The 25,192-nt window shown below is 39.2% G+C and overlaps 2 protein-coding genes across 4 annotated transcripts; one reads left to right on the plus strand and one right to left on the minus strand.

Moving 5' to 3' along the window:
- Nucleotides 1–27: 27 nt before the first annotated feature.
- Nucleotides 28–5,047, minus strand: hsd20b2 (hydroxysteroid (20-beta) dehydrogenase 2). Of its 2 annotated transcripts, none has more exons than XM_031320393.2 (11): nt 4,807–5,046; nt 3,377–3,423; nt 3,170–3,245; nt 2,940–3,050; nt 2,501–2,568; nt 2,329–2,373; nt 2,170–2,204; nt 1,723–1,804; nt 1,521–1,586; nt 776–925; nt 28–685 (listed from the first exon to the last, which is right to left on the minus strand). In XM_031320393.2, exons 1-11 carry the CDS (start codon nt 4,955–4,957, stop codon nt 545–547), a joined length of 972 nt encoding a protein of 323 aa, XP_031176253.1. In that variant the 5' UTR covers nt 4,958–5,046; the 3' UTR covers nt 28–544. The 2 variants fall into 2 exon arrangements, with proteins under 2 accessions (XP_031176253.1, XP_035864577.1); XM_036008684.1 differs by having other exon boundaries at nt 452–685; nt 2,940–3,047; nt 4,807–5,047.
- A 5,014-nt stretch (nt 5,048–10,061) lies between these two features.
- gucy2d (guanylate cyclase 2D, retinal) lies at nt 10,062–24,297 on the plus strand. 2 transcript variants are annotated; one of them, XM_031320372.2, is made up of 19 exons: nt 10,062–10,478; nt 12,585–13,593; nt 13,718–14,019; nt 14,107–14,479; nt 14,578–14,662; nt 14,761–14,866; nt 15,011–15,127; nt 15,236–15,316; nt 15,477–15,653; nt 15,735–15,891; nt 15,989–16,138; nt 16,595–16,743; nt 16,845–17,008; nt 18,134–18,326; nt 19,064–19,238; nt 19,834–19,932; nt 21,257–21,351; nt 21,468–21,550; nt 21,732–24,297. In XM_031320372.2, exons 2-19 carry the CDS (start codon nt 12,744–12,746, stop codon nt 21,814–21,816), a joined length of 3,441 nt encoding a protein of 1,146 aa, XP_031176232.1. In that variant the 5' UTR covers nt 10,062–10,478; nt 12,585–12,743; the 3' UTR covers nt 21,817–24,297. The 2 variants fall into 2 exon arrangements, with proteins under 2 accessions (XP_031176232.1, XP_031176233.1); XM_031320373.2 differs by having other exon boundaries at nt 12,589–13,593.
- Nucleotides 24,298–25,192: the final 895 nt, after the last annotated feature.

Here is a 25,192-nt window from a genome sequence, read left to right on the forward strand (position 1 = left end):
CACAACCTTTTCACATGTTCTATTTTGAGTTGTAGTTCTCGGTCAGTGAGAAAGCCTGAAAGGGCTGACTCTTGTATACTAATGGTCGTTACTTGTACATATTGTCATAGGTGTAAATATATGCCAAATGTACTGTGTATCTGTATCTTTGTAACTAACATTGTAAGATCTTAACAAAAAAACATGTATTTAAAAGATTTCTTAAATGCAAAGCAATACAGATTGTGTCTGTACGTCTGTCAAGTTTAATAGTATGAATACTAATAGAAACAATAGAGCTAGAAACTGTTATGCTACCTTGCAGATTCGCTCCATAGATAAAATCAAAATGTCATGCAATAATTGAGAATAAATAAATGTACAGAATATATCATAATTACATATATAGTGTATAGTGTAGGTCATTTATAGTAACCTCAATACACACATTTGAGGTATCTGAGAAGTGGACCTACAGTGAAGATAATCTATTATAAAGCCCATATTCACGTGTAAAGTCAACATTCATGCCCATAAGAACTTCAGCATGCAGATGCAGGCAAGACTACTCTTCCTTTTCACCAAGCTTCTTTTCATTGCACACTCTTATATCATATTTGCTGTCTTCTGCGACATTTCGTAGCTTTCTTATAAAGAATGGTGACATACGAAACCAGTCCGGCAGGAGTATTGCAAGAGCCGTGGCCTGTAGGATGATAGGAAAGAGAAGATGAGATATTAAGATATCATAGCAGCTGACAGTTTGTAAGTGATCACAGTCTCTCATCTCTCTGACCTGGAGTGCATGAGACAGACAGCCGCTGGTGTAGCTGGAGTGACCCACAGTGTTCAAGGCCTCACTCGCGAACGTGGAAGAACTCTTCACAAAACAGTTGACACTCACGTTTTTCGTCATGTTGGTGGACACCATGAAGGGGGCCACACACTGGGGGGAGAAAATGACTGGTTGGACAAGTTGAACTTCCCTTTACATCATACATATATTGCTGACTTTTAAAAGTGATTTTCAGTTTTAGCACTGAGACTGACAAACAGAGTCCAGTGCAGATATATCTAAAGTAGGGTGTGTTTGATGCAGCCATGCAGTAAATTAAAAAAGAGGAAGATATAAAGGAAAAGGAAGTGATTTCCTCGGTGTAGGATCAATAAAGTTTATCTTATAACCTGAGTCAATAAGAGCAGCAAAACAAACTGTTCTAATTAATCATTGACTGCATACACACCGAAACTTCAAATGTACAGTAGCTTTCTTTGACAGCCAAATTAAAGGAGAACATAATCCTAATTGTTTTTTGTCCTAATTGTAATTGTTTCCCAATTCTAGTTGAGTTGAGTGCATTATTCTCTACTCATTCATTCATGACCGACATTTATTTCTAGAGAAATCTTTTAAAAGTTGTTTTGTTTTGGTAACAGGTTGAAGTCATATGTTGATTCACTTTGTAAGATGATGATTTTATTATTTATTTAATTTATTATTAAATTTCCTCCAGCTTGAGTACACGTATCATATACTTTACCTGAACAATTATTCCCTTTGACTTGTACTCAGCATGCAGACACTGAGAGAAATATGTTACAAAAATCTGAAAGAAAGTCAAAGTCACAAAACAAAGTGCCATGAAATTGTGCGCTAATCAGTGAATGTGTAATGGTTTGATCTGATGAGGGTGTGTTTGAATGAATATGTGCACATATATACCAGGGTATCTGAGAAAGTACCTTAGTGGCGGAATAAAGAGACAACAAAGGCTGTGGACGGACGCCGGCTTCAGAGGAGATATTGATGATCAGCCCTGTCCCTCTGGGAAGGAGATGGAAGACAAATATTCATTTGAGATGTTCCAATAACATTCTTTTCTTCCTGAAACAAATTCTGATACCTACCTGTACCTACTTGCGTATCAGCCGATAACTAAGTACAGATCAGATACCAGCGTTAATATATGTACATATACAACAAATACAGAGAATGAATGCCAGATAACTTTCTTTTATTATCTAGATTTAGAGTCTGTCATAACTGAAAAAGAACATCAATTTAAAATACCAGCATTTTAGGCAGTATCTGAGGCATTTCCGATACTGCTATTGGAACAACTCTAACATTCATCCTACAGTCTCTTTACTTTATATCAAACGTTAACTTCTGGATGTTTGTGACAATACCTTTCAACCATGCCTGGGAGAACCAGTCTGGTCATCTAAGTGAAGAAAATATAAAATCATCTTTTTTATGCAGAACATAAACCCAAACTGTTTTCAGATACAGTGGAAAAGGTGACTTCATAAACACACAGCCAGTAAATCCTCACATAGATATCTTACCTGAGGGACTGACAGCATGTTACAGTTGACAACCTGAGTGATTTTCTGGTCAGAATAAACACACAAGAGAAACTATGAGTTATACATTAGAGACAAACATGACCTGAGTCAGTCAAAATGAATTACCCATTGTATTGTCTTCAGAAAACGATGCAAAAGATGCAAAAGTTACCTGTTCAGCATCTGGTATTTCCAGGAAATAGGCAAAATGATCAGAATAGGCCATTCCTACATTGTTAACTGTGTGGATTACAAAGACACAAACAACCTTTGTTAATAAGCATTTGTCAATCTTTAACTGATCTATTCCTTTCCCCTTCAACTATTTGGCCTGTTGAATTAGCCTTTTACAGGTAAGAAAACATATTTTCATATTTAAAATCTGGAGCTGCAGGTGGATCAGCCTCTAAAGGAATCGTTCAACACACAAGAAATAGTTTAAATACACTTATTTGCTTTCTTGTGGAGAGTTAACTAGCTGAGAAGATTGATACCACTCTCAAATCCAGCAGCTGTTTTATCTGTCAATGTTTTCTAGAAAAATTGCTTCCAATATTTCTCAATTTATAAACATCTGAATACTTGTGTTCTGTAATTGGTTGACTTATTACCCAGAATCCCAATCTCCAGTCCCTGTAGTTCTTCAGCTATAGCCGGGTAGATACTTTGACCATCTGTGAAGTCCACTTGGATGGTGCGAGTCTTTCGTCCATATTGATCTTCTGAAGGGGACGAGGAATATTTAGGATTATTTCTGCTTGAGTTGCACATGGAAAAACAATGTGTTTACTGCAACTGGAAAACAGCAGGAGAACAACAGTATTATTTTAACTTCACTCACCTATCTCTTTGGCAATTATTTGAAGCTTATCATCAGATCTGCTTACCAAAACAACATCCAGGCCTCTTCGTGCCAGCTAGAAGGAGACATGCAGGACAGGCATGTTTGGTAGCTCTGCATTGTCGAGATCTTAAACAGCTTAACAAATATCAACCAACTATCCCCAGCTCCTAACTTCAAATTTGGACCCCCAAAATGGAGACTCACCTCACTGGCATAAGCTTTACCAATGCCAGATGTGGCACCAGTAACAACTGCACAATGGACAAAACACAGACATGTTAGAGGAATTAATTTTGCATTGAATTATTAATGTCCATTTGTTTCACACAGTTATCAAGTCATGACAGACGTTTACAAGATTTGACTACCAATACAATATGATCCACTTCACCCTGATGTCATGTTTTTATGTAAAAATGAAGGTTGAAAATTGAATATTACACCTGTCATTGTAAGTAGCTACTTTTCTTTCTCTAGTGAGTATATTGTTTTTATCTGGTGTTAAAACATTATCTCTAAAACGTTTGTCACAGTAACCACAATCAAGTCAGCTCATTTACCAAACTCAACCAGTTCTGCCAAAATACAGTAACATTTTTCAGATTTGCAAAACTAACTGTTGCACATAATTCTGCATTTAAACCAGTCTGCAGGGCTAAAATACAGTTTACCCTTACTTTATTTATCAGAAAGTGTCATAAATAAATGAAAACTGCACCAACTTAACAAAAGAATATGGGAAATTGACTTGAAGTTGATGTGTGTCTGTAGAGGGTTGAAATGTTTGCAGGCAACAAAACGGAAATGTCCCATCAAGTAAGAATGTGAACAGCTTATCAAGTCCCTTATCAAACTGACTTCACAGAAAGGGAGCCTGCATGGCAATATTTGGATTTGGCAAGAAAATCCAAATATTGCCATGCACGTCTCAGCTGTCTGCACCCTGTTGTTCACTAATTTACAGTCTTTAATAAGTTCTACATAATCTACCAGTTTCAGAAATTAACAGATTTAGTCACTGAAAGCTGCATTAGCTATAATTTCACAGTAGTAAACTGTGAATCAGTGATATCGGTGAGATGCCTGCGCAGAGCCCAAAGGACACTTAAAGATAGCCATACTACTTATTTTTCCTCAGCCTGTGAGACTGTGTTTTTTATTAGTGCAATATTACAGTACAAGAAGACACAGGACAATTGGATGGTGATAAAACATACCTGTAAACATTAGGACATTCATAAGACAAGTACAGTACAATGATTTATATTGGTCTGGGAGGTCGATTTTGGCTAGTGTTGTGACATGACATGTTATGTGAGGTTTGTTTGTAAGGAGGATGGCTAGTGAGAAATGACAAAGAAAAGAGGGAGAGAGACAAGTCAAACATCAACATCAAATAAATATTCATGTTCTTACACTGCACTGTAACTTTTATTATTGTATTTTATTTATTGTATTTATTCTATTTGAGTTTTTCATTGCTCTTTAATGTTTTATGTAATAATTTAAAATACTGTGTGTATACGTGTGTGTATGTAAATACATCTGACAGCCAACACTTTGTTTAGCTATAAAAGCAACTTGTAAGAGAACATAAAGACATACATACACACTTTTTCTTTCTCTGACATTACCTGCCCATTGTCCATATGTTCTTAAATCAACATGCCAAAGCTCCGACCAAACAAATTGTCTGAATCCACACCAACATTTCCAGGCCAGTTTCAGCAGGTGGAAAACAACAGTAAATCCCCCAAAGATGGCCAGCACTTCAGTGAATGACATTTTGCAGCAGCTTTGACTGAACAGGATTCTCTTGATGGACAAATGTTTAAAAGGTGGTTAATCCTAATTTTATATTAGAGGAAATGAGAACTTTCTCTTATGTACTGCACTCCTCCCACACTGCTCCACCCCTCACTGTGTGCTGCTGTCAGACACCGGGAGCTTGTCAGACAACAAACACCCCTGGAGCCACACGATGCACCTGTATGGAAGTGTAGAGTTTTAAAAATGTTAAAACAATGCTGATCTTTGATGTCAACGTACTTTTATGTTTTAATGTAATCACAATATACGCTGCAGCTGGGTTCGGCAGAACAATTGTATCGCTACTGTTAGATCCAATGAATATCCTTCTCTTTCATACTGATTACTAAGCTTCTCAAGACAATTAAATCATGTCCGTCTGCTCTCTTAAACTCAGGGGGTGGTTAATTAATTAATTAAATCATGTCTGACTGCTCTCCTATGGTTTAGAGGGGGTGGCCCTTCTTTTGTCACATGGCAGGAAGAAACCCTTTGTTTATTTAGCTTGGAGCTGACCCATGTTGGAGTGCCGACTAGATTAGACCAAAGAATGTTTATTCTGGTAGTTTAAGAGGAATTTACATCCTCATGATAGAGCCTTCATCTGTGGCCGGGAGTGGCCTCAAACACACAAGGATATTAGAAGTGCGCCCTCCTCATCTGGGCGACGAAGGACCAATGGAAAATGGCCCTTAACCACATGGGGAAAAGGAACCGCCCACATCTCCAGGAAAATATAGTGAGCAGGGGAGATAAGGAATGAGCTGAAAGTTGTGGATCTGTGAGGAGAGACAGCTGTTCAGACTGCGTAAAAGCGTAAAAACTTGTTTTGTCATGCCATTTTGTTATTAAATATTTTTGTTAAATCTTCATTGGATCAAGCCTCTCCTTTCTCAAAATCTGAAAACGCAACAGAAGCATTTGGCAGACTAAATGGAAATGTAATCTCATGAAAGCATTTTCATTTGTCACTTACATATGCATTAATTGTTAAAGCTATAGTGCATAGTTTCTGTCGCCCCAATGAGGAATTCCAAGTAATGACAACAATGTTGGTGCATCGACATGACGCAAGCTTTCGGTGATCGCCAGAGGAGGTTGGTCTATAGAGGCAGAGGAGGTTGCTCCTCGTCTATTTTTAAGAGGCAAAAGGGATATCAAAATATATTAAAAACGAGTAATTCATTATTAATAATAAACAAATATGACTTTAAATCAGAGGGTGTTGTGTACAATTCATACTGTAACATACTGGGTCCTGCTTCACCCCTTGTTGGACTGACAGGCTTCTAGTGACATGAATCGCACACAAGGTTAATTTCCATCCAGAGCCTGCAGTGGTTGTATATAAGAAATCTTGTAAGCCATTTCTTGTGAATGCACCAAAACACCAAAGCAAATTCATTGTATGCGAAAGCCTACTTTGCAATAGAGAGGATTTTGATTCTAATTGTTTTACTGCTTAATTTTCAGTTGAACACAAGAAGGTAGATACAAGTCATAAGTTGCCAAATTGTATAAAATAACATGACGCGGGGAAATTGTTTTCTTTCCTGTCCTCCCCAATTTTTTGAGTCACAGCCGCCACTGGTGATCACGCACCAACTCAGTTGCTAGTAGCGTTTATCCCGTCAAATCAAGGAGGACGCAAAGGATTAAAAAAAACCATGATGGACTCAGAAGAGGTAATTATCTTTTAATTTTTATGTCCTATTCGTCTCCAAAGCTGAACGCTGCTGTTGTCTTTTCTCAGTGGTGACGTAAAACACATCACTCGAGCTTCTGCGCACGAATGTCGCCGGACTACACCACTTTGTAAACATAGCCATACTGAGAAATACAGAAAGAGTTTTGTGGAGCTGATAGTCTTAATTAGCTTTGTATCAACTCATTTGGCAATGGCTTGAATGTAATGGATGTTTATAAATATAAAATAGTCGCGCACTATAGCTTTAATTAATTAACAAAATTAAAATTAAATAATTCCATTTTCCTTTTCACTACTAGCATGGGCATTCTCTGACAATATTAAAATGAAACAGAACCTCATCTACGTCTGTATCTGTGACAGCAAAGTATTCGGCAACACTTTCAAGTATTTGCTCAGTTCTGTCATGAGCATTTGCTCAGATAATCAGGTTATTATCTAGCTGATAAGCTACATTCACAATAGCTTGCAGCAGCCTAACAGCTGCCATTTTGTCCCAGGCAGATTAACAATGCTACTTCACGTCCATGAATAGAACCAGCATCTGTAGTCCCGCCTTCTGAGAATGACTGACAGGTTGCTGGAACTTGAAAATGAGACTCAGTTTGGAGTCAGGCCACAAGGAGCCTCCAGAACAGCTTCCTTGCCTATAGTCTGTTAAACTCTATTGGATGGATGAGCACCATTCTTCCACAAGATATTCTCTCATTTATATAACATTTAATCAGGTAATCTCATTGAGGTTTAGATCTCTTTTGCAAGAGAGACCTGAGAACAGCAGATAGAATAAGGAAAAAAACATAGCCAGACATATCAAAAGGACATATAGCATCAGAGGCAATCACAGACATCACTAAATAGAGATTTGAATATAAAGGTTTGTGTTATATAATTTGGTGTTATGGTGATGCTGGTGAGATCTGGTGACTGTACAGGCGGTGTTGCATTTTATTCACATGAATGGGTTGGAGATATGTTAGTGATGATGCTGTTTATAAGCTTATTTGTACGATCAGTGTCTCTGATGTTGACATACTTCTTTATGATCCTATTACTGCTATTTCTCCAGTGATGGACAGCTCTGAACTTGTGATCTTAGAAAGACTCAGTGATGTCACTATGGGAGGCGGCCAAATGAATTCACCTGATCAATTAAGTGGGGTCATGGAGTAGGCAAATGTCTAAGCTTCTCTATCACTCCTCCCACAGTTTTATTTTTCAGTTTTTGATTTGAGAGTCATGTGACCAAGCACATACCAGTATCACACTGTCTGCTAAAGACAGAACAGAACTAAAATGGAAGGCGTCTCTGTATGTCTGTCCTTCAGTTTTCTTGACAATCGTTACTCAAGGTGCAAAGTGCAGTGTCGAGTGCGAGATCTTATATCTTAAATAGCTAGCTGGTGGCAAATTATGTGTATACTCTAGAGTGCTGCAGGGATGACATATTTGTGTAGGCCAACCTGGAAGTTAGCATCCCCCAGGTTCCCTCGACAAAAAGCCAATAAGATTTTTCCATTGGATTTTGGATTGTTGCAGAAAATAAGCTCTGTGGCAAACAAACGTTTATGATACTTACAGATTTTGTTCAACAAGATAATCTTCACAAATGAACACCACTTTTATTATTTTAGAAGCGTTAATGCAAAGTAAAAAGCTAACGTTAGGCGATAAATGAACTGCACCACTGTCGCATGACTTCAACGTCACCACCACTAAGCTGACAGTGACGTTTAATGTCCCAGACAACCTCTGTAGTCTCATTTAGCCACAACCGCCTTTTCTAAGACATGTATAACCTTCATAAGGTGGGTGTTTACCTTTATGTGTTAGAACAAAACGTGAAAATCTCTTGAGCTTGTGTTAACTACAGACCTTATTTCAGGCATCTAACCAAAGTCCATACAAAAAAACCCATTCACTTCGAGACAAGGGAACCGGAAGTGCACAAATGCTAACTCATTTCTGGGTTTTAGGACTCATTCCTGCAGCACTCTATTGCTAGGGGACGCAACTACAATATGTCATGGCAGGTGTAATGCTCAGAACTCAAGGAAGCACAGTGTGAAGTTGTTTGGATAAGCAATTCTGGAAAAAGGAGGCCAAGCAAATGGCCTGTTCCAAACAAGCACATTTTGAATAGGCACTGCACTAATTAGCATGTTTTGCATTCATGACTGTGGTTGTTGGTTTGGGCTACAGATTAATAACATTTAGGGCTAAATAATAATTAGGTCAGAAGTGCTCCTCCTGTCAGTATTTGTGCAGTGCTGCTGCCTCTGCAGTAGGCCAAGCTAGTTCTTTGCTCAACTGGGCCAGCTGTGTGTCTGACCTTGCTTTGAAGTGATCTCTGTCAGTGCAGTTAGCCATGTCACTAAGAGGCTTGCGGGCAGCAGATCAGTTTAGCACCTCCTCACCTAACTAATCTGATTACTTCAACAAGGCTGCTATCAATGTGCAGGACAGGACGAACAAGAACAAACGCTCCGTCACACTTCCATACGTAGTAGGGGACCATCTTCATACACACAAAGTTCAGCAGAGGTCACTGAAGCTATGCTATGCTATACAAAGATGTTTATGTGCATCTTTGTATTTAAATGTTGGTTTTTAAATGTGGAGTTTCCCTTCCCCCCCAAAGGCTTACATTCCAGCTGTAGTGAACTGTACATGATGCCAGGTCAAAAGAGCAACAGCAGACTTTCAGTAGCTTACCACAAGATTTTTTCAGCCTTTGGCTCCAGCTTAGATAGTTTTTTATTAGCATTTCTCCCTTGATGCTGGCGTTGACCATTGTTCTGTGACTGCTATAGAATTTGGAGCCCCAACCTGAGAAGGGAGAGAGACTACAAAGATGTCAGCAGGGGCATGAAGAAATGTGAACATATTAAAGATACCTTGACATAATTGACCAATCTAACAAAAGCTTTTACTTACCATGAACATTTTCTGGTAGTTTATCCAAGGTGATCTGCAGGTTATTGAGGAAAACAAATAGTTACAATCCAAGCTGATTAAGTAGTTGAGATTGAATAGAGTTTCTCAAGGTATGCATGATGAGCAATAATTGAACACTTTAATGAGGGTTGAAAGTCTAAATCAGTCCAGTTAGCCACTGATTTCAGCACGATTCTGTTAAAATAGCCGTTGAATCCATTGATTGATTAAGATGCTCAAGATTTGTGTTAGGTTATTTTGAAATCTTGGCTACATCAACACTTAAATATACACACTGTGTAAATGATACAGAGTGAATACACCTCAACTTTCACCTTTTTTCTTCTGCTCCAGCCCTCCCCCCAAGACACACTCTTCCCACACCTGTGAGGATTAAAAGCTAAAGAGGGCTGAGAAGTCAAAGCTTGCCTGTCCTTCCCACTCTTCCCTTTCTTTTATCTGTTTCCTCTTCATAGCTCTTTGCCAATCTATTTTTATTTTTATTTTTTTACCAATCCAGACGCTGGTTCGGGGTGGCACCTCTTCTCACACACCGTCCTTTGCTCTGAGGTTTGGGGTGGGTCCCAGTCCAAAAAGGGAACAGCAAGAGCTAAAGCAAACTACTGGAAATGTGGAGCTTTTTCATTTTCAGTATTGTCCTTCAGGAACTTGGGTGCAAGAGGAAATAATTTGATTTTTTACTTTCCATGCTTTTTGGATTACCTATGATATTTTTTTCCAATAAAAGGACAACGATAACTGTTCCTGCTGTATACTTCTGTATACTTAATCCACCTGGAGGTTGGGTGGTGCTATTCAACCAGAGGCTCCAACATCGACATGGCTCCCACAGTATGTAGAGAAACTACTCTATTATTAAGGGTAATATAGGTATAGTTTTGTTAATTAACAAGTTTCCATTATACAATGTCATTGTAGCGTTGTTCAAATCTGTTTGCAGCACAGCTACTCCAGTAAAGGGGAGACTGTTGGATTATTTAATCCCTAATCCCTATAGACTTCTTTAAATGCTCCATACATGAAATGTAAAAAGCATTTTGATGGAATGATATGATTCGATATATTTCTATTTTAAGCAGCAATTTAGAACTAGCTTATTAGTCAGTGCTCCTCTTAACCTATTAAGAACTGATAAGCCAATGTCAGTATGAACCACTTTAGACGGCTTGTTGGTCGCCGCATGCTTGCTTCATTTCAGCTTGAAGGCAATTAATCAAATCAGGCTCTGTGCTATTCCCTGCTGTTAAAATGTCATTTTTGAACCACAGGTGGTTTACATTGTATATTGTGAATTTAACCCAGCAGGGTTCATACGTTTTGAAAAAACCTGGAAAAAATATGGAATTTGAAAAATGCAAATTCCAGGCCTGGAAAGGTTTTGGAAACATAAAAAGACCCAGAAGGTTTTGGAAAAGTCATGGCATTTTGTTTTAACACAGTATAATAATATGTGATTAATAAATGTATTTCACGTCGTCCTAACCTTACCGTTCTATTTGGGGCGCGATATTACGACTCCTACTATGAACCACATAAATTGTCATTCATTTTATTGTTAAACCTCTGAGGGTAAACTTTAACACAGATTTGTATTCTTATTGTATAATGTCGACTGACATTTTCAGGAATACAATACAGAAATTTGCCAAAAATGTCATGGAAAAGTCATGAAAAGGTCATGGAAAAGTATTGGTTAAAATGCGTATGAACCCTTCCCAGAATAGGCCTCAAGATTGTGCAAATATAAACTAAAGCTCTCTCTCTCTCTCTCTCTCTCTCTCTCTCTCTCTCTCTCTCTCTCTCTCTCTCTCTCTCTCTCTCTCTCTCTCTCTATATATATATATATATATATATATATATATATATATATATATATATATATATATAGTGAACCCAAGTTTGAGAGCATTTAGCCAGTGTCATTATTACATAGTTTGTCCACCAGAGACACTTGATTGTTAATGTTTTTGTCATCCACAAGTGTATCACCAGAGGTAATTCTTTGAGCATCGTATGTGGAATAAGATTTTTAAATTGTCTTCATAAACCAGTATTATATTGGTGAGTTTATCTTACCAGTTTATCTCTTTCAAACTGAACTTCCTTCAACTTAAAAAGCAACTTTAAATCATAGCATTAGCTGCAACTAAAGGCAGTGGTGGCCTAAAAGTGACCGTCAGTGAGGTCGTCAGTTCAATCCCGGACTGGCAGGATAAATCTTGGTGGGGAAAGTGAAAAGGGCAGCGCTTGCCCCTCCCTCATTACCACCACTGCCCTTGAGCAAGGCCTGCAAAAGAGAGGCTTCCTCTCAGTGAAACTTCCCTGAAAGTTTAAAAAAAAGTTTCCCTGTCAATACTTTTGACATGGGCAGCCATTTTTAAGTGTGTTTCTGAACACAAACTGAAGTATCAGCTGAGTTTGTTTATTAATTAAAAACAGGATTTTAAAGTTGGTTTTCAAAACATAATTTCCAGGGTTACAGTAGATCATGAAAATGTCCAATCATGGAGTTTTGTGGTGACAGTTGACAGTCGATTTTAGAAGGAAAAAGAGATACCAAGAACAAATAGAGACATCAAGGCCAGATTTAGCTCCACGTTACTTGGCACTTCCTTTTTTAAACTCTTCGGCCCTGCCAGAGCTAATCAGCTTGCTACACACATGCCATTAATTCTTCAAGGAACAGCGCTGACACTGTGGGCACCATGTCCTTGGTGAAACAGATAGATACTGATAAGATTCAACATGACATTATGTTAAACAAAACAGCTCAACAAGCTGAAGTTCAGGTCAGGGATCAAGTCTGTATCATGGAGACTGTATAAGCCCTGAGGTGTCCTTGCTTATATCACATGACATAGGAAGCAAAAACAGATCACGCTGAATTGACGAGCTACAATTTTTCTAATTCTACCTTTTTTTTCTTATTTTCCGGAGGCAGTAATGGCTTGGGGTTGTCTCGTCGCCTGTCCAGTTTTGGACTAGAGGCCTGCTGAGTGCCAAGGGAGAGTGTCCTATCCACGAAGACACACTCACTGTCACAGTAATCACCCTAAACTCTCCGCACCCAAGCATCAGAATAGTTGTGTGAGGAAAATGGCAAGTCACAGAGACCCTCGCTTTCTGCACAACCTGTCCTACCACCCACGATGGCAGCACGACTCCATAAAAATGAAGAGAAAAGGACATGTGCGACCAGTGGCTGCAAACAGTTGCAGTGGATATAGTTTGTTTAAATCATTAGCAGCTTCATCATCAAAACCACAGTTGCAATCATCCTGTGTGCAACGCTCCAGGAGCTGCTTTTGGAACTGGCTTCTTCTACCCTTTTTCATGCTCTCATTTCTGCCCTGTCAAGCCTGGGCGATCACTTTCAAGGTGGTCCTGGTTGGACCCTGGACATGTGACATCTTATACTCCAAAGCCCTCCCTGACTTGGCAGCCAGCCTGGCCACAGCCCGCATAAACAAGGACCCCTACCTGAACAAAGGCTACTGGTATGACTACACGCTGATCAGTGAGGACTGCAAGTCATCCCATGCTCTAGTTCGCTTTCCTCAGCTAAAAGGTTATGGTGCTGCTTTCCTGGGCCCTGCCAACCCAGGCTACTGCTCCTCAGCTGCTTTGTATGCAAAAGAGTGGGATGTTGGGATTCTTTCCTGGGGTTGCCTCAAACCCAACATGGATGAAGGAGGGATGTATTCCACCTTCCTGCGGCCGCTGCCACTGTCCTCCCGTGTACTTTTTGCTGTGTTGCGGTACTTTAGTTGGGCCCATGTGGCCATAATCTCAGAGGAGACAGATTTGTGGGAAGCCACAGGACAGGAGCTGGCCTCGTCACTGAGGGCCCTTGGCCTGCCTGTCAACCCTGTGGTTACTATGGAGTCCGACAAAGATGGGCCTCGGAGAGCCTTGACAAGAGTGCGGGAAACGGACCGGGTCAGAGGTGGGTTTTAGATGTAAACATTACTGAAATAAGACAAATAAACAATTTAAAACAACCTCCAAACTGTTTTATTCCACATGAATCATGTAAATGAATTTGTGTTTAATCCCTCCTCTCTCCACAGTGGTCATTATGTGCATGCCTTCTGTCCTGATTGGTGGCCAAGCCCAGTACGAGCTTCTGACAACAGCCTTGTCCATGCGTATGATCGACCGTGGCTACGTGTTCATTCCTTACGACACCCTCCTCTACTCACTACCGTACAAGGATGCAGCCTACTATTCGCTAGGCAATGACACCAAGCTGCGGAAAGCCTATGATGGGGTCCTCACCATCACTGTGGACTCTGGAGAACGCAATTTCTATGAGGCCTTCAAAGACGCTCAAGACAGCTTTGAAATCCGCAGCAGCACCCCACCGGAGCAGGTGAGACTCTATTGTATATTGAAATAACAGACAATGATGAACATTTGAATAAAATCGAAATCATTGCATCACTGTCTCCTCTGTTAGGTTTCTCCATTCTTTGGCACCATCTACAACATGATATACTACATAGCTATGGCTGCTGAGCATGCCCGCACCAATGAAGGCCGCTGGGTAACTGGTAAAATCCTGGGTGACAGCAAGGGTGGCTTTGAATTTGATGGCTTTAATCAGCACTTAGAGGCTGGCAAGAACGGTGAAGGCATGCAAGCTCGCTATGTAGTGCTGGACTACAGTGGCCATGGCAACTCTCTCTACTCCACTCATGCTCTGGAGGCCGCTCATACATATGGCAGTTTCGGTGGCTTGACATACCTTGGACGTTCGATCCATTTTGCAGGCAGCACGCCCTACACAGACTCAATGTGCTGGTTTAGCCCATACTTTGCCTGTAATGGAGGTGAGTGCACTAGTAGTGTCTTCCCAGGAAATACATATAAGCTAGGACACTGTTGAATAATTCAGTGCATTCAAACTGTTTTTCTTCTCTTCCCAAAGGACTGGATGCATTCACTCTCTTCTTTCTTTTCCTTTTGTTCATTGCATTGGTTGGATGTGGAGTTTACGTCTTTATTCATTTTAAGTACGTACAAGAGAGTATCAAAGAATCATATCTCATCCGGTGCATGTTTTGTGTGATTTTTTCGAAAAAGACATTTTTCTTGTCCTTTTTTTGTCCAGGAGATCTGGCAAAGTTGGGCTTAGCTTTGGAGGTGGTGGTGGATCAACGAAGGTAGTCCTGACCCTGGACGACCTGGTCTTCATCAACACTCAAATCAGCAAACGGGTCAGTTTTGTGCTAAATCTCTGACAGTACTGACTGTATTTTGCTTCTCTCTGCTTTGCAAGTGTGATGTATGAAAGTTGTTTACCTGTAAAAGATGATCTTCTCTAAGCTGACCCGTCCTTTTTGAACTGTGTGTGTGAGCAGAAGCTCAATGACGAAAGCATCCTGAAAAGCCAGCTTGAGAAGACGCCTAACCACTCAGTGTCTGGTCGCAGCTACATGGCCTCCTCACCAGAAAGCTCCAATATTGCTGTGTTTGAGGTAAGGCGAGTCTGGCACATTCAAAAACTCCTGTTTATCATTTTGGTGCCCATGACTTTGGGTGTCCTTGGTTGTTACAAAGACTGTGTCAATTTGTGTACGTCCCAGGGTGACTTGGTTTGGTTGAAGAAATGCCCAAATGGATCTGTCACAGGTGTCAACAGCAAAACTGAGTTTGTCTTTATCAAGGTACGTGAATGTGTGTAATTATTCAAAATACTTTCCTTTGTTGCCAGAAAACACAAAATACAGACTGGTATGGTCCCTGGCCTCAATACAATATGTCAAACGGAGGGATATTCCTCTTGCAGCATAGAGTTACTTGCTGTTTGCATTGTCTTCCAATCAGCTCAGGGACATGAGGCACGAGAACCTCAATCTGTTCCTGGGAATGTTCTTTGACTCTGGGATCTTTGCTATTGTGACCGAGCACTGCTCCAGGGGCAGCTTGGAGAATCTGCTCAGCAATGAGGAAGTGCGTCTTGACTGGATGTTCAAGTCTTCCCTCTTAATGGATCTGATTCGGGTAAGAGAGACAATATTACATATTACATGTGTTTCTTGTCATGTTTTCTCATCGCTCACGTTTTCCTCAAACTGTTATTAGGGAATGAAGTACCTGCACTATCGTGGCGTCATCCACGGACGGCTCAAATCCCGTAACTGTGTTGTAGACGGGCGCTTTGTGTTGAAGGTGACAGATTATGGGTTCAATGAAATTTTGATTGCCCAAAACATTGACACTGAAGGGGAAAAGCCAGAGGGTGAGTTCATGTGCATCCACAGACTTATTTAGGGACTTTGCTCATACATATCAATAGTTTTGGTTTATATATTGCTGTGCATCCTTTTTCAATAAAGATCTGCTTTGGACGGCTCCTGAGCTGCTGAGAAGCTCCAGTCTGAGGAGGAGGGGCACTTTCTTTGGAGATGTCTACAGCTTCTCCATCATCGCGCAGGAGGTCATCTCTCGCTCTACACCTTTCTGCATGCTTGACATGCCTCCCAAGGGTGAGTGATATGGGGTTAGTAACCCCAAAGCACGCTAACATGAAAAGAAACAGTGAGGAAGTAGAAGGTGTTGGGGGCCATGTGCAAAAGATGTATTAATATTTCAAATATTTATATTTATATAAGTGCTATTTGAAATGTCCATCCTGTTCTTTATGTTCACCACCTGTGGAAAGTAATTACATGCAATTTATTGTTGCTCTTCGCTCACTTTACACACAAAACCAGTTCACAGTGAACTGAAAAGAAAATGACAAATATTAGAATTGTTCCTGAAAATACTGTCTGTCTGTTTTTTTTTCCATCATCAATGACATTAACATTTATTTGACAAAATTGGGTGCACAAAATCACATTAGAGACAATTGAATTCAAATCACAGCATTTCTTGTCTGTTTTTGTGCATTTGCTGTGTGTGCCTAACAAGTGTGTGTTGTTGTCTGTGTGTGTTGACAGAGATTATCAGCAAAGTCAAAGAGCCTCCTCCGTTGTGTCGGCCTGTCGTGTCAGTGGACGAGGCCCCGGTGGAGGTGATACAGATTATAAAACAGTCCTGGAGTGAAGATCCAGAGAAGAGGCCGACCTTTGAGGAGATCTTCAAAGAGGTAAAAACACTGAAAACCTGTGTTGATCCACATCTTGCTTTTTTTGTCTGAAAGTAGCAAGCTCGAGATGAAGATGAAGTTCCCTCTTTTTTATGTGACAGTTCAAGGAAATCACCAAGGGAAAGAAGACAAACATCATCGACTCTATGCTGCGCATGTTGGAACAGTACTCCTCCAACTTGGAAGATCTGATTAGAGAGAGGACAGAGGAGCTGGAGGTGGAGAGACAGAAAACTGACAATCTGGTGGCTCAGATGTTGCCCAAGTGAGTGTCCAGCAACTAACTAACACATGACAGACATAATGAAACTGTGACGTCATGCTCTAAGTCATGGCCTCTGGAGGCCTGTAGAGCATCAGCACAATTATAATAGATTACTATACTTAAATTATGCTCGTTTTACTTCCTCAGGGAGGTCAAAGGTCAGAGATAGCCTCCCTGAAGCAGGCAGGGAATCAGTCTCATCTCAGCATTGTGGCTGCTCCTTGACACACTGTAGATGTATCAGGTCTTCTGCATGGATTTACCTTAATAGTTCTCGGGAACTGTGGAGACCAAAATACAGCTGAATCAAGACCACAAAGAAAAACATTGTGCTCGTTCTGTCATCTCTTGAGCAGGATACCACAATCAAACTATCAAAATAGTCAAAACGTTTTCCTTTATTTTTCATTTTCATCTTTATTTCTTTCTTTTGCCATGTCTCATTTTGTTCCACCAAACATATGGCTATGGTTCTGCTACATTCGGCAACTACGGGAATATTTGGTGCAACAACCAATAATAGGAATGTGATCAGAGAGTCAAACCAGAGAGAGAGTCTAAAGCAAACACCATAATTAAAACTTTCATTAGATTTAGCTTGCAACCATGTCCTGCTCGTAGATATCAGTCACAGTCTGTTTCTATCGGAGGGTATTTGTTTTTAGAAGGAAATGAGTTAATTTATGTCTTCAGGCCTCCAAAGGATATACATTTACAATACTGCATGATGTGTATGCCGGTCAACCGCCTCAGTTTTGTTTGTTTTTTCTGTCTCAGAGCTGGATGATGTTACCAGAATTTTCATCATCTAAAAGTCCTAACAAGAACACCTTAACATACTCAACTGTGTTCTCGTCATAGCATTAGATTTAGTTTAATCATATCTTATTGAATCTTTATCATATTAGTTGAGAGGAGAGAGTCATACCATGCTTTCACTGTGTGTGACTCAGTCATGTTTCTACAAACAATACTTTGCCTGTTTGCAATGATCAATGCTAATAGTTTGGGAGGAAATCCTGAAATTATCACATAATCCAAAAAAAGTAAGATTACTTTGAGCAGTCTCCATCTCTTGTGAGAAGACCTCAGCAGTGTTCTCCACTCATCATCTTCCTCCTTCAGGTCTGTGGCCCAGGCGCTGAAGACAGGCAAGCCCGTCAAACCCGAGCATTTCAGCGAGGTCACGTTGTACTTCAGTGACATCGTGGGCTTCACCACCATCTCAGCTCTCAGCGATCCCATCGAAGTGGTCGACTTACTCAACGACCTTTACTCACTCTTCGATGCTATCATTGGACTGCATGATGTCTACAAGGTGAGTGTTGGGGGATCCCACGTACGGTATAATGATGAACACCTCTATTTTTCAAATTGATGGTATCTTTAAATGGTTTGCTGTATTTTAAATAAAGTGACAGGCACTCAGAACAGATCTCTTATAGACTATATAAATCAGCTTTGGAAGAAATAAGCCAAGCTGATTTTGAAGCCTCCGCGCCGGCAACAACTGGGTCCGGATGCATTATGTTTTCGGGTTGTCCGTCCGTCCGTATGTCCCATTCTTTCTTCAAATTTAGCACAAAATGTCCACTTAGACTCAAGGATGAACTGATTTGAAGTTGGAGGTCAAAGTCACTGTGAGATCACCATGCGTTTTGAGCAATGGCTGAAGACTTGATACACTAATTGCAACTTTTCACTCAAATTTCTAATAGGATAAAATGATGAAGCGATGACATTTTATACCCAGAAGGGTATACAACTTCACTGTGACATCATAATGTTTCATTCAAGGCTTTTCTGGCCATTATTCAACGCTGTTACTCAGGAACAGAAGGGGAGACATTTGGTCGGATACTTCTTTGGGGACACTAACCTTGAAACTGTGGTGATTGTATAGATCTTCAGTGATGCCGGGTTGAAGATCGCCATTTTGCGTTGGTGCGTGTGTGTGTGTGTGTGTGTGTGTGTGTGTGTGTGTGTGTGTGTGTGTGTGGTGTGTGTGTGTGTGTGTGTGTGTGTGTGTTGAACTCTTATTTTTATTGTATTTAGGTGGAAACTATCGGAGATGCCTACATGGTAGCCTCAGGAGTCCCCACTAGGAACGGCAACCGCCATGCAGCTGAGATGGCCAACATGTCTCTTGACATTCTCCACTGCATTGGGACCTTCAAGATGAGGCACATGCCTGACCTGAAAGTCAGGATTCGTATTGGCCTGCACTCTGGTGAGCAATTTGTTCATCCTATTACACTACACAGAAGTAATGTTGCATATGGAAAGATCTTTACCATGAGTGATATACTTTAAGAGTCACATACACGTGTAATGAGTAATATGACATGAAATAAATCCAAACTCCATTCCAGAGTGAGTAAAAGTGAATTTGTTGCAGAGGATTAAGAATACAAGAGCCCAAGCTGCTAAGGCAAGGAGGTATTTTTACATCCTTTATCCTCGTCTGGAACTTATTCCTGGAACAGTGAAACGCTATCCACTTAGAGGGCTGTCATCCAATTACATAACACACTGCAAAATTTGGATTTCTAACTCTGTTCTATGAATTTCTATATGCACAGAGAAGTGGTAGTGCACAGCTTTAGTGTCATGTTTTGGGAAACATAAATTCATAGTGTACTTTTATCGTAATAATAAGAGATTATTAGTCTACTAGAAAGAGTAGAAGCAAAACTTGTATTAAAAACTGAGTATTCAAAGTTATAGTCGCAATGTGTGTGTGTGTGTGTGTGTGTGTGTGTGTGTGTGTGTGTGTGTGTGTGTGTGTGTGTGTGTGTGTGTGTTCTTGCTTGCTATGTTTGCAGGCCCAGTGGTAGCAGGGGTAGTGGGTCTTACGATGCCTCGGTACTGTCTGTTTGGAGACACTGTCAACACAGCATCTCGAATGGAGTCCACATCGTTGCGTAAGTTTCTCATACATAATTATGTGGACCAGACAGATCTCCTCTTTCTTTTTTTTTTTAAATATATCATTTTTCGAAATTGACATTTGTTGGGAGGACAGGTGTAGTCTGTGTGCATGTTGCCTGAGGCTAAACAGGGCTTTAAGTGAGCAGTCCTTACTAATCCTTTAAGACTATCAGTAGAATTAGAGGCCAATTTGAAGTTTTAGTGTAAATGTCCACGTCAATGACCAAGTTTACCTCTATTACCCTCTGCATGCTATATAAACTAAGTAGGAACTTGAGTTCACTTTACTTATGTACCCAGAAAATCATACTGTAATACATAAAATTATTTACCTTTAAACTAAACAGTACAGATCTAATTTACAATATCTAAAATACAGTGTTGTAATTGAACTAAGTACATTTACTCGAGTACTGTAAGTACAAATTTAGAGGTACTACTTGAGTATCCATTTTATGCAGCTTTATACTTCTACTACACTTCATCTCAGTGGTGAACCGAAAACATAGTAATTAACTATTTTAAATCCCTCTTGGACGAGCTGGAAAATGCATTGTCACAAAGCTGAAAACAGGGCGGTTTTCTTAATTGTTTAGAGATAGGTGGTTCTCACAGGACAGCGACACTACAGACATATGATGGTCTTATAGAATATGATGCATTGCTGTGGATTAAACTACCTAACAGTAAAGGAGTTAAGGAGTACTTTTACTTTTCATACAACTGTACTTTAAGTACATTTATTAATAATAATAATAATAATAATAATAATAATAATAATAATAATAATAATAATAATAATAATAATAATAATAATAATAATTTATACTTCATTAATCCTGCGAGGGGAAATTACAATGTTTTCACTCTGTTGTTATTACACACATTACACACGGGCCTGAATTACACTCACATGCTCAGTACCTATACATGCACTGATGGAGAGTCAGAGTGAGGGGGCTGCCCATGGAAAGGCGCCCCGAGCAGTTTAGTGATAATACTTTCATTTAAGTAGCTAATGTTTTGAATGCAGGACTTGTACTTGTAGATAGGTAATTCCACAGTGTAGACTTTCTGTAAGTTAAGGATCTAAATACTTCTTTAGTGACTTTACTTGCAATTAGTAGCAAAGCATTTATGGGTACTGTACTGCCTTCAAGTGGCTTAATACCCAAATGACAGCCTGACTCTCTAAATTCCTCAGATACAATAGTTTTTAACCTTAGAAATTTCCAAAACCAATACATTTTACATGTATAACTCATAAAGCAATTATCGTGTCAAATGTTGAGGACTGTTTTGTATTTTCTATCATAGCTTTCAGAATCCATGTCAACCAAAGAACAGTTGCCATCCTGAACAGCTTGGAGATGGGATACAAAATTCAAACCAGAGGCCTGACAGAACTAAAGGTAAAATGAATAAAAACACTTTCACAATATACACAGAAGATATACAGTGTACCCGCTGTAACACTGGCATCGTAATAATAGCTAATGAATGCTAATGATTATTTTTTTTTTTCTAGGGAAAAGGGATTGAGTACACATATTGGTTGGTTGGGAAGGATGATTTCAACAAGCACCTGCCCATTCCTCCAGACCTTCAAGGGTAAGTGAATGTTTTGGTTACTCCTCCACATATGCATAAAAGTGATTTGCCTGATTTAATTGTTGCACTACATTTATACTGTAGCACAACCTAATGTAATCAAATGATGGTATGAATGGTATGTTGTGTTCTGATCTGTGTCCCAGTCACGGTACATAAAAATCTGTATTTCCTATTACAGGGGAACCAGTCTTGGTATTTCTTTAGAAGAGATACCTCTTGACAGAAGACAAAAATTCCTGGATCGACAGAAGAAGATGGGCTAGGTTTTTTTTTTTTTTTTTTTACTGATGTCCATGGTTGAAAATCGATATTTTCTAGATCAACATTGTTTTTCAGTAAAAAAAAAATACACAGAGAGATATGTGACGGAAAAGTTGAACATGCAACAATGACAATCATCGTCATCATAATTTGTGCTACATTCAAAAAAAAATTTCAGCACCGGTGACATAAGAATTTATACTTTTTGGAAATCATTTCTATACTAAAATATTCTTTAGAGGCAACTGCCTATTATATGTATTAAACAGAAGTATAAATACAGCATAAAATCAAACCAAGGTTGAATTACAGGTCCAAAAAGTGTTGGTTTAGAGGACAGCATCTGCCTCACAAAGAGGGATTGTACTGGATGTGTCTACAAAAATTATCACACTATCATGTGTAATACTGGTGTATTTCATGTACTGTATGTATTTGTACTGATCGTAGGGCTTTCGAGAGATATTGGAGAGATTTTATGATGAACACCTCAAGAGTGGAAGCTATTACTGCTTGATTATTCATCTCGGGTATAATAGAGCACTCACTTTAGAAGCATTAGCCTTTCACAACAACTCAGAATTAATACATTAATACATTTTCACAGTAATTTAAGCTGGATAGCACTGGATAGGTCAGTTAGGGTTAAAAGTTCAGGTCAGGGATGGCTCTGATTTTTATTTTGTGGCAGCGTTACTATGATTATTCACACATTTGATGAATGAAGCCATATTATCCAAAAATGGTCAGAATGTGTCAAACAAAGCATCCATTTGTTCATTCATTTTAGATTAATATAGATATATACCTACTATCTATATCTAGAAAAAAATATGATCTTATTGACAACTGGGTCTTCTAACATTTGATCTCATTACTGCGGTAGGCCTATTTGAGTTGATTTGACTGATAGGACTGTTTCATTCTAACTTATCACTTTGATTAAGTGTATCTTAAGGCAAAATGTGCTCAACATTTTAGTTTAGAAGACTTGTTTCAGTGGTAATTATAAAGATACTTGCTTGAAATTATCTGCAAAGCTGGAAATAATAAATAAATTCCAACATTTAATGACAAATAATTTTCAGAAAAATGCCATGGGACTCACATAGTATTGTTCTTTAAAAGATTGACCAATGATGCACACATGATGTCATGATACTATATACAGCAAATATATATATATATATATATATATTGTTTTTTAATGATGTGTATATTGCTTTTAACATTATGCTGACATTTTCTACCAAATCATAGAAGACGTACGCAACATGCAAACAAGACCCTAACTATTGCTCACTAACGACAATTCAGTTTCACTATAGCTTCACCTACAGTACATGTAGCCTATTACTGAAACATGCTGCGTGCATGGCTGGATGTACTGTACAGCTGTGTGTTTAACAGGGTCTTAATAGGACAGCAATAGGAAGACCTGATTTCTGTGAAACATAGTATATCTGCTCTGCACTGATATGCAGAATGTCTGAGTCAATTGACTGAAATTATTATCTCCGATAATGTGCTTCAGCAGATTGAGCCTTTTCATGTGAATCCCAGTCTTCTTGAGGAAAATGTCTGGCTGTGTCTGAGTTTTTCAGCCATTATTTTCTTTTTGGACTCTCCAGGACCCCAAACAGCGGTTGTATCTGAGAACAAATGTTCACTAAGTTGCTCCCATGTCCAACCCCAGGAGATGTTACAGAACATATGGGGAGAGCAAGCATATAAAAGGGGGGACAGAGTCTTCTGAGTCATTTTTCTTTGGCTTGGGGAGGTGTATATACTGTACATTTGTACATAGTTAGTTTGTCTTTGCAGGGTTAGGGACTTTATAGTGGAGTTTTTTTTCTGCATGGGTTCCCTAAACCCCTGACATGAAAGGAGATATCAACACAACACAAGGGTTTAATCACAGTACATTCAAAAAGGAAGCAACCACATTGTTCAGTCACTCTCTGTTGGCTTGCTACTTGTCTGCTGCAGCACTGATATTGAAGCAATAATTGGCAGCAGGCAATGTCAGGATGTGATTATTCTCCAACAACAGTTTCAGTCTGCGGACATTTGTTCCCTTGGGAGCTCACTTGCTGACCACTTCTAACATACACCAACTTGTCACAGTAGCTCAGCATATAGACATAAAATGGACATCTGAAGACTGATGATCAGGTTACTTGTGGTGTAGTCTTAACACCATTAAGTGTTTAGCACAGCTTTTCAAGCATGAGTGAACCCCTGATGAAGAGGAAATGCAGGATTCTGAATCAAGATGAAGAACATGGGGAAAAGCTGTCTGAATATGTCTTTGATGGGTATCTAAAGGACAAAATGTGTTATTCTATTGGTAGGACCTACTTTTGCTAGATTTTTAATCAATTTGCCAAATAGATTGATCTCATCAAAACTGAATGTACTGTATTGTTCATTTTGAAAGTGTTCTCAATGGGTTTCTGTAAATAAATTATGGTTTTAGTGAAGATTGTATCTTTGTATGTTTGTATCATTGCCAACACTTGGGTATTTACAGTATGTGTTGATGCTATTTTCCAAAATGGTGCCATTTGCAGTACATTAAGTTATGATTCAAAACAAGTGGATCAATAGTCAGAAGTTCAATAAAGGCCAGTAAATTACACTTTAAATTACAGCTAAGCCATTTATAGCTTGATATTTCCAAGTTAGTGGCTTTTATCTGTCAAATCTGATTCATACTTTCAATTATAACAAGCTTTTAAAGTGGTGTTGTAAACAGGCAAAGGACTTGGAAATGAGGTGACACACTTCAAGGATCAGCAACATGCCACGATGCCACTCAATCACGAAGAAGAGACTGTAACTCAATGGAAGTCTTAGCTCACCATTTCACCGTAAATCGCTAAGCAGTGATGCTAACAAGCTTTGGGCTGGTTTTATTCTGTAGTGGAACAATCAAACAATGAAAATGCAAGGATGGCTTTACATAATGCGACTTCTGTGCAATGCACTGCACACTGTCAACAAACAAGTGTTTTTGTCACAATTTCATCCTGAACATTTTAAATGTTGATAAATCTGATTTATGTTTATTTAGTGGATTTCGTGCTAAAACACAACCTCCATGGAGCTGAAGTTGCACTGTGTAATGCCAGCCAACAGTTTACGTAGACGTATAAATTGTGAAACATAGTTTTCCTTAAGGTCATGAGATTTTCTTGAAATAGTCTGCCATCACAAACATGTCCTAGTGTTAGCTACCAAGACAATGAGATAAAATAGATATTTATTGTCACTGTGCCTAGAACAATGTCATAAATAATATTTTAATATTTTTACTTGTGAAATGATTAAAATGTTAATATTCAAATCATACAGATCACGTCTGCACTGCTAGCA

Source organism: Sander lucioperca, chromosome 13 (genome assembly GCF_008315115.2).
Source record: "Sander lucioperca isolate FBNREF2018 chromosome 13, SLUC_FBN_1.2, whole genome shotgun sequence".
NCBI classification, from domain to species: domain Eukaryota; kingdom Metazoa; phylum Chordata; class Actinopteri; order Perciformes; family Percidae; genus Sander; species Sander lucioperca.

What these genes read in the sequence shown, in the direction of transcription:
- hsd20b2 (XM_031320393.2), bottom strand. Translation starts at nt 4,957, where the DNA reads ATGTCATTCACTGAAGTGCTGGCCATCTTTGGGGGATTTACTGTTGTT. An exon ending in AATAATTGCCAAAGAGATAG is followed by an intron (nt 3,051 to 3,169) that starts GTGAGTGAAGTT and finishes CGTCCCCTTCAG; the next exon opens with AAGATCAATATGGACGAAAG. An exon ending in ACATGCTGTCAGTCCCTCAG is followed by an intron (nt 2,205 to 2,328) that starts GTAAGATATCTA and finishes TTCTTCACTTAG; the next exon opens with ATGACCAGACTGGTTCTCCC.
- gucy2d (XM_031320372.2), top strand. Translation starts at nt 12,744, where the DNA reads ATGGCAAGTCACAGAGACCCTCGCTTTCTGCACAACCTGTCCTACCAC. An exon ending in ATACTTTGCCTGTAATGGAG is followed by an intron (nt 14,480 to 14,577) that starts GTGAGTGCACTA and finishes CTCTTCCCAAAG; the next exon opens with GACTGGATGCATTCACTCTC. An exon ending in ATTCCTCCAGACCTTCAAGG is followed by an intron (nt 21,551 to 21,731) that starts GTAAGTGAATGT and finishes TTCCTATTACAG; the next exon opens with GGGAACCAGTCTTGGTATTT.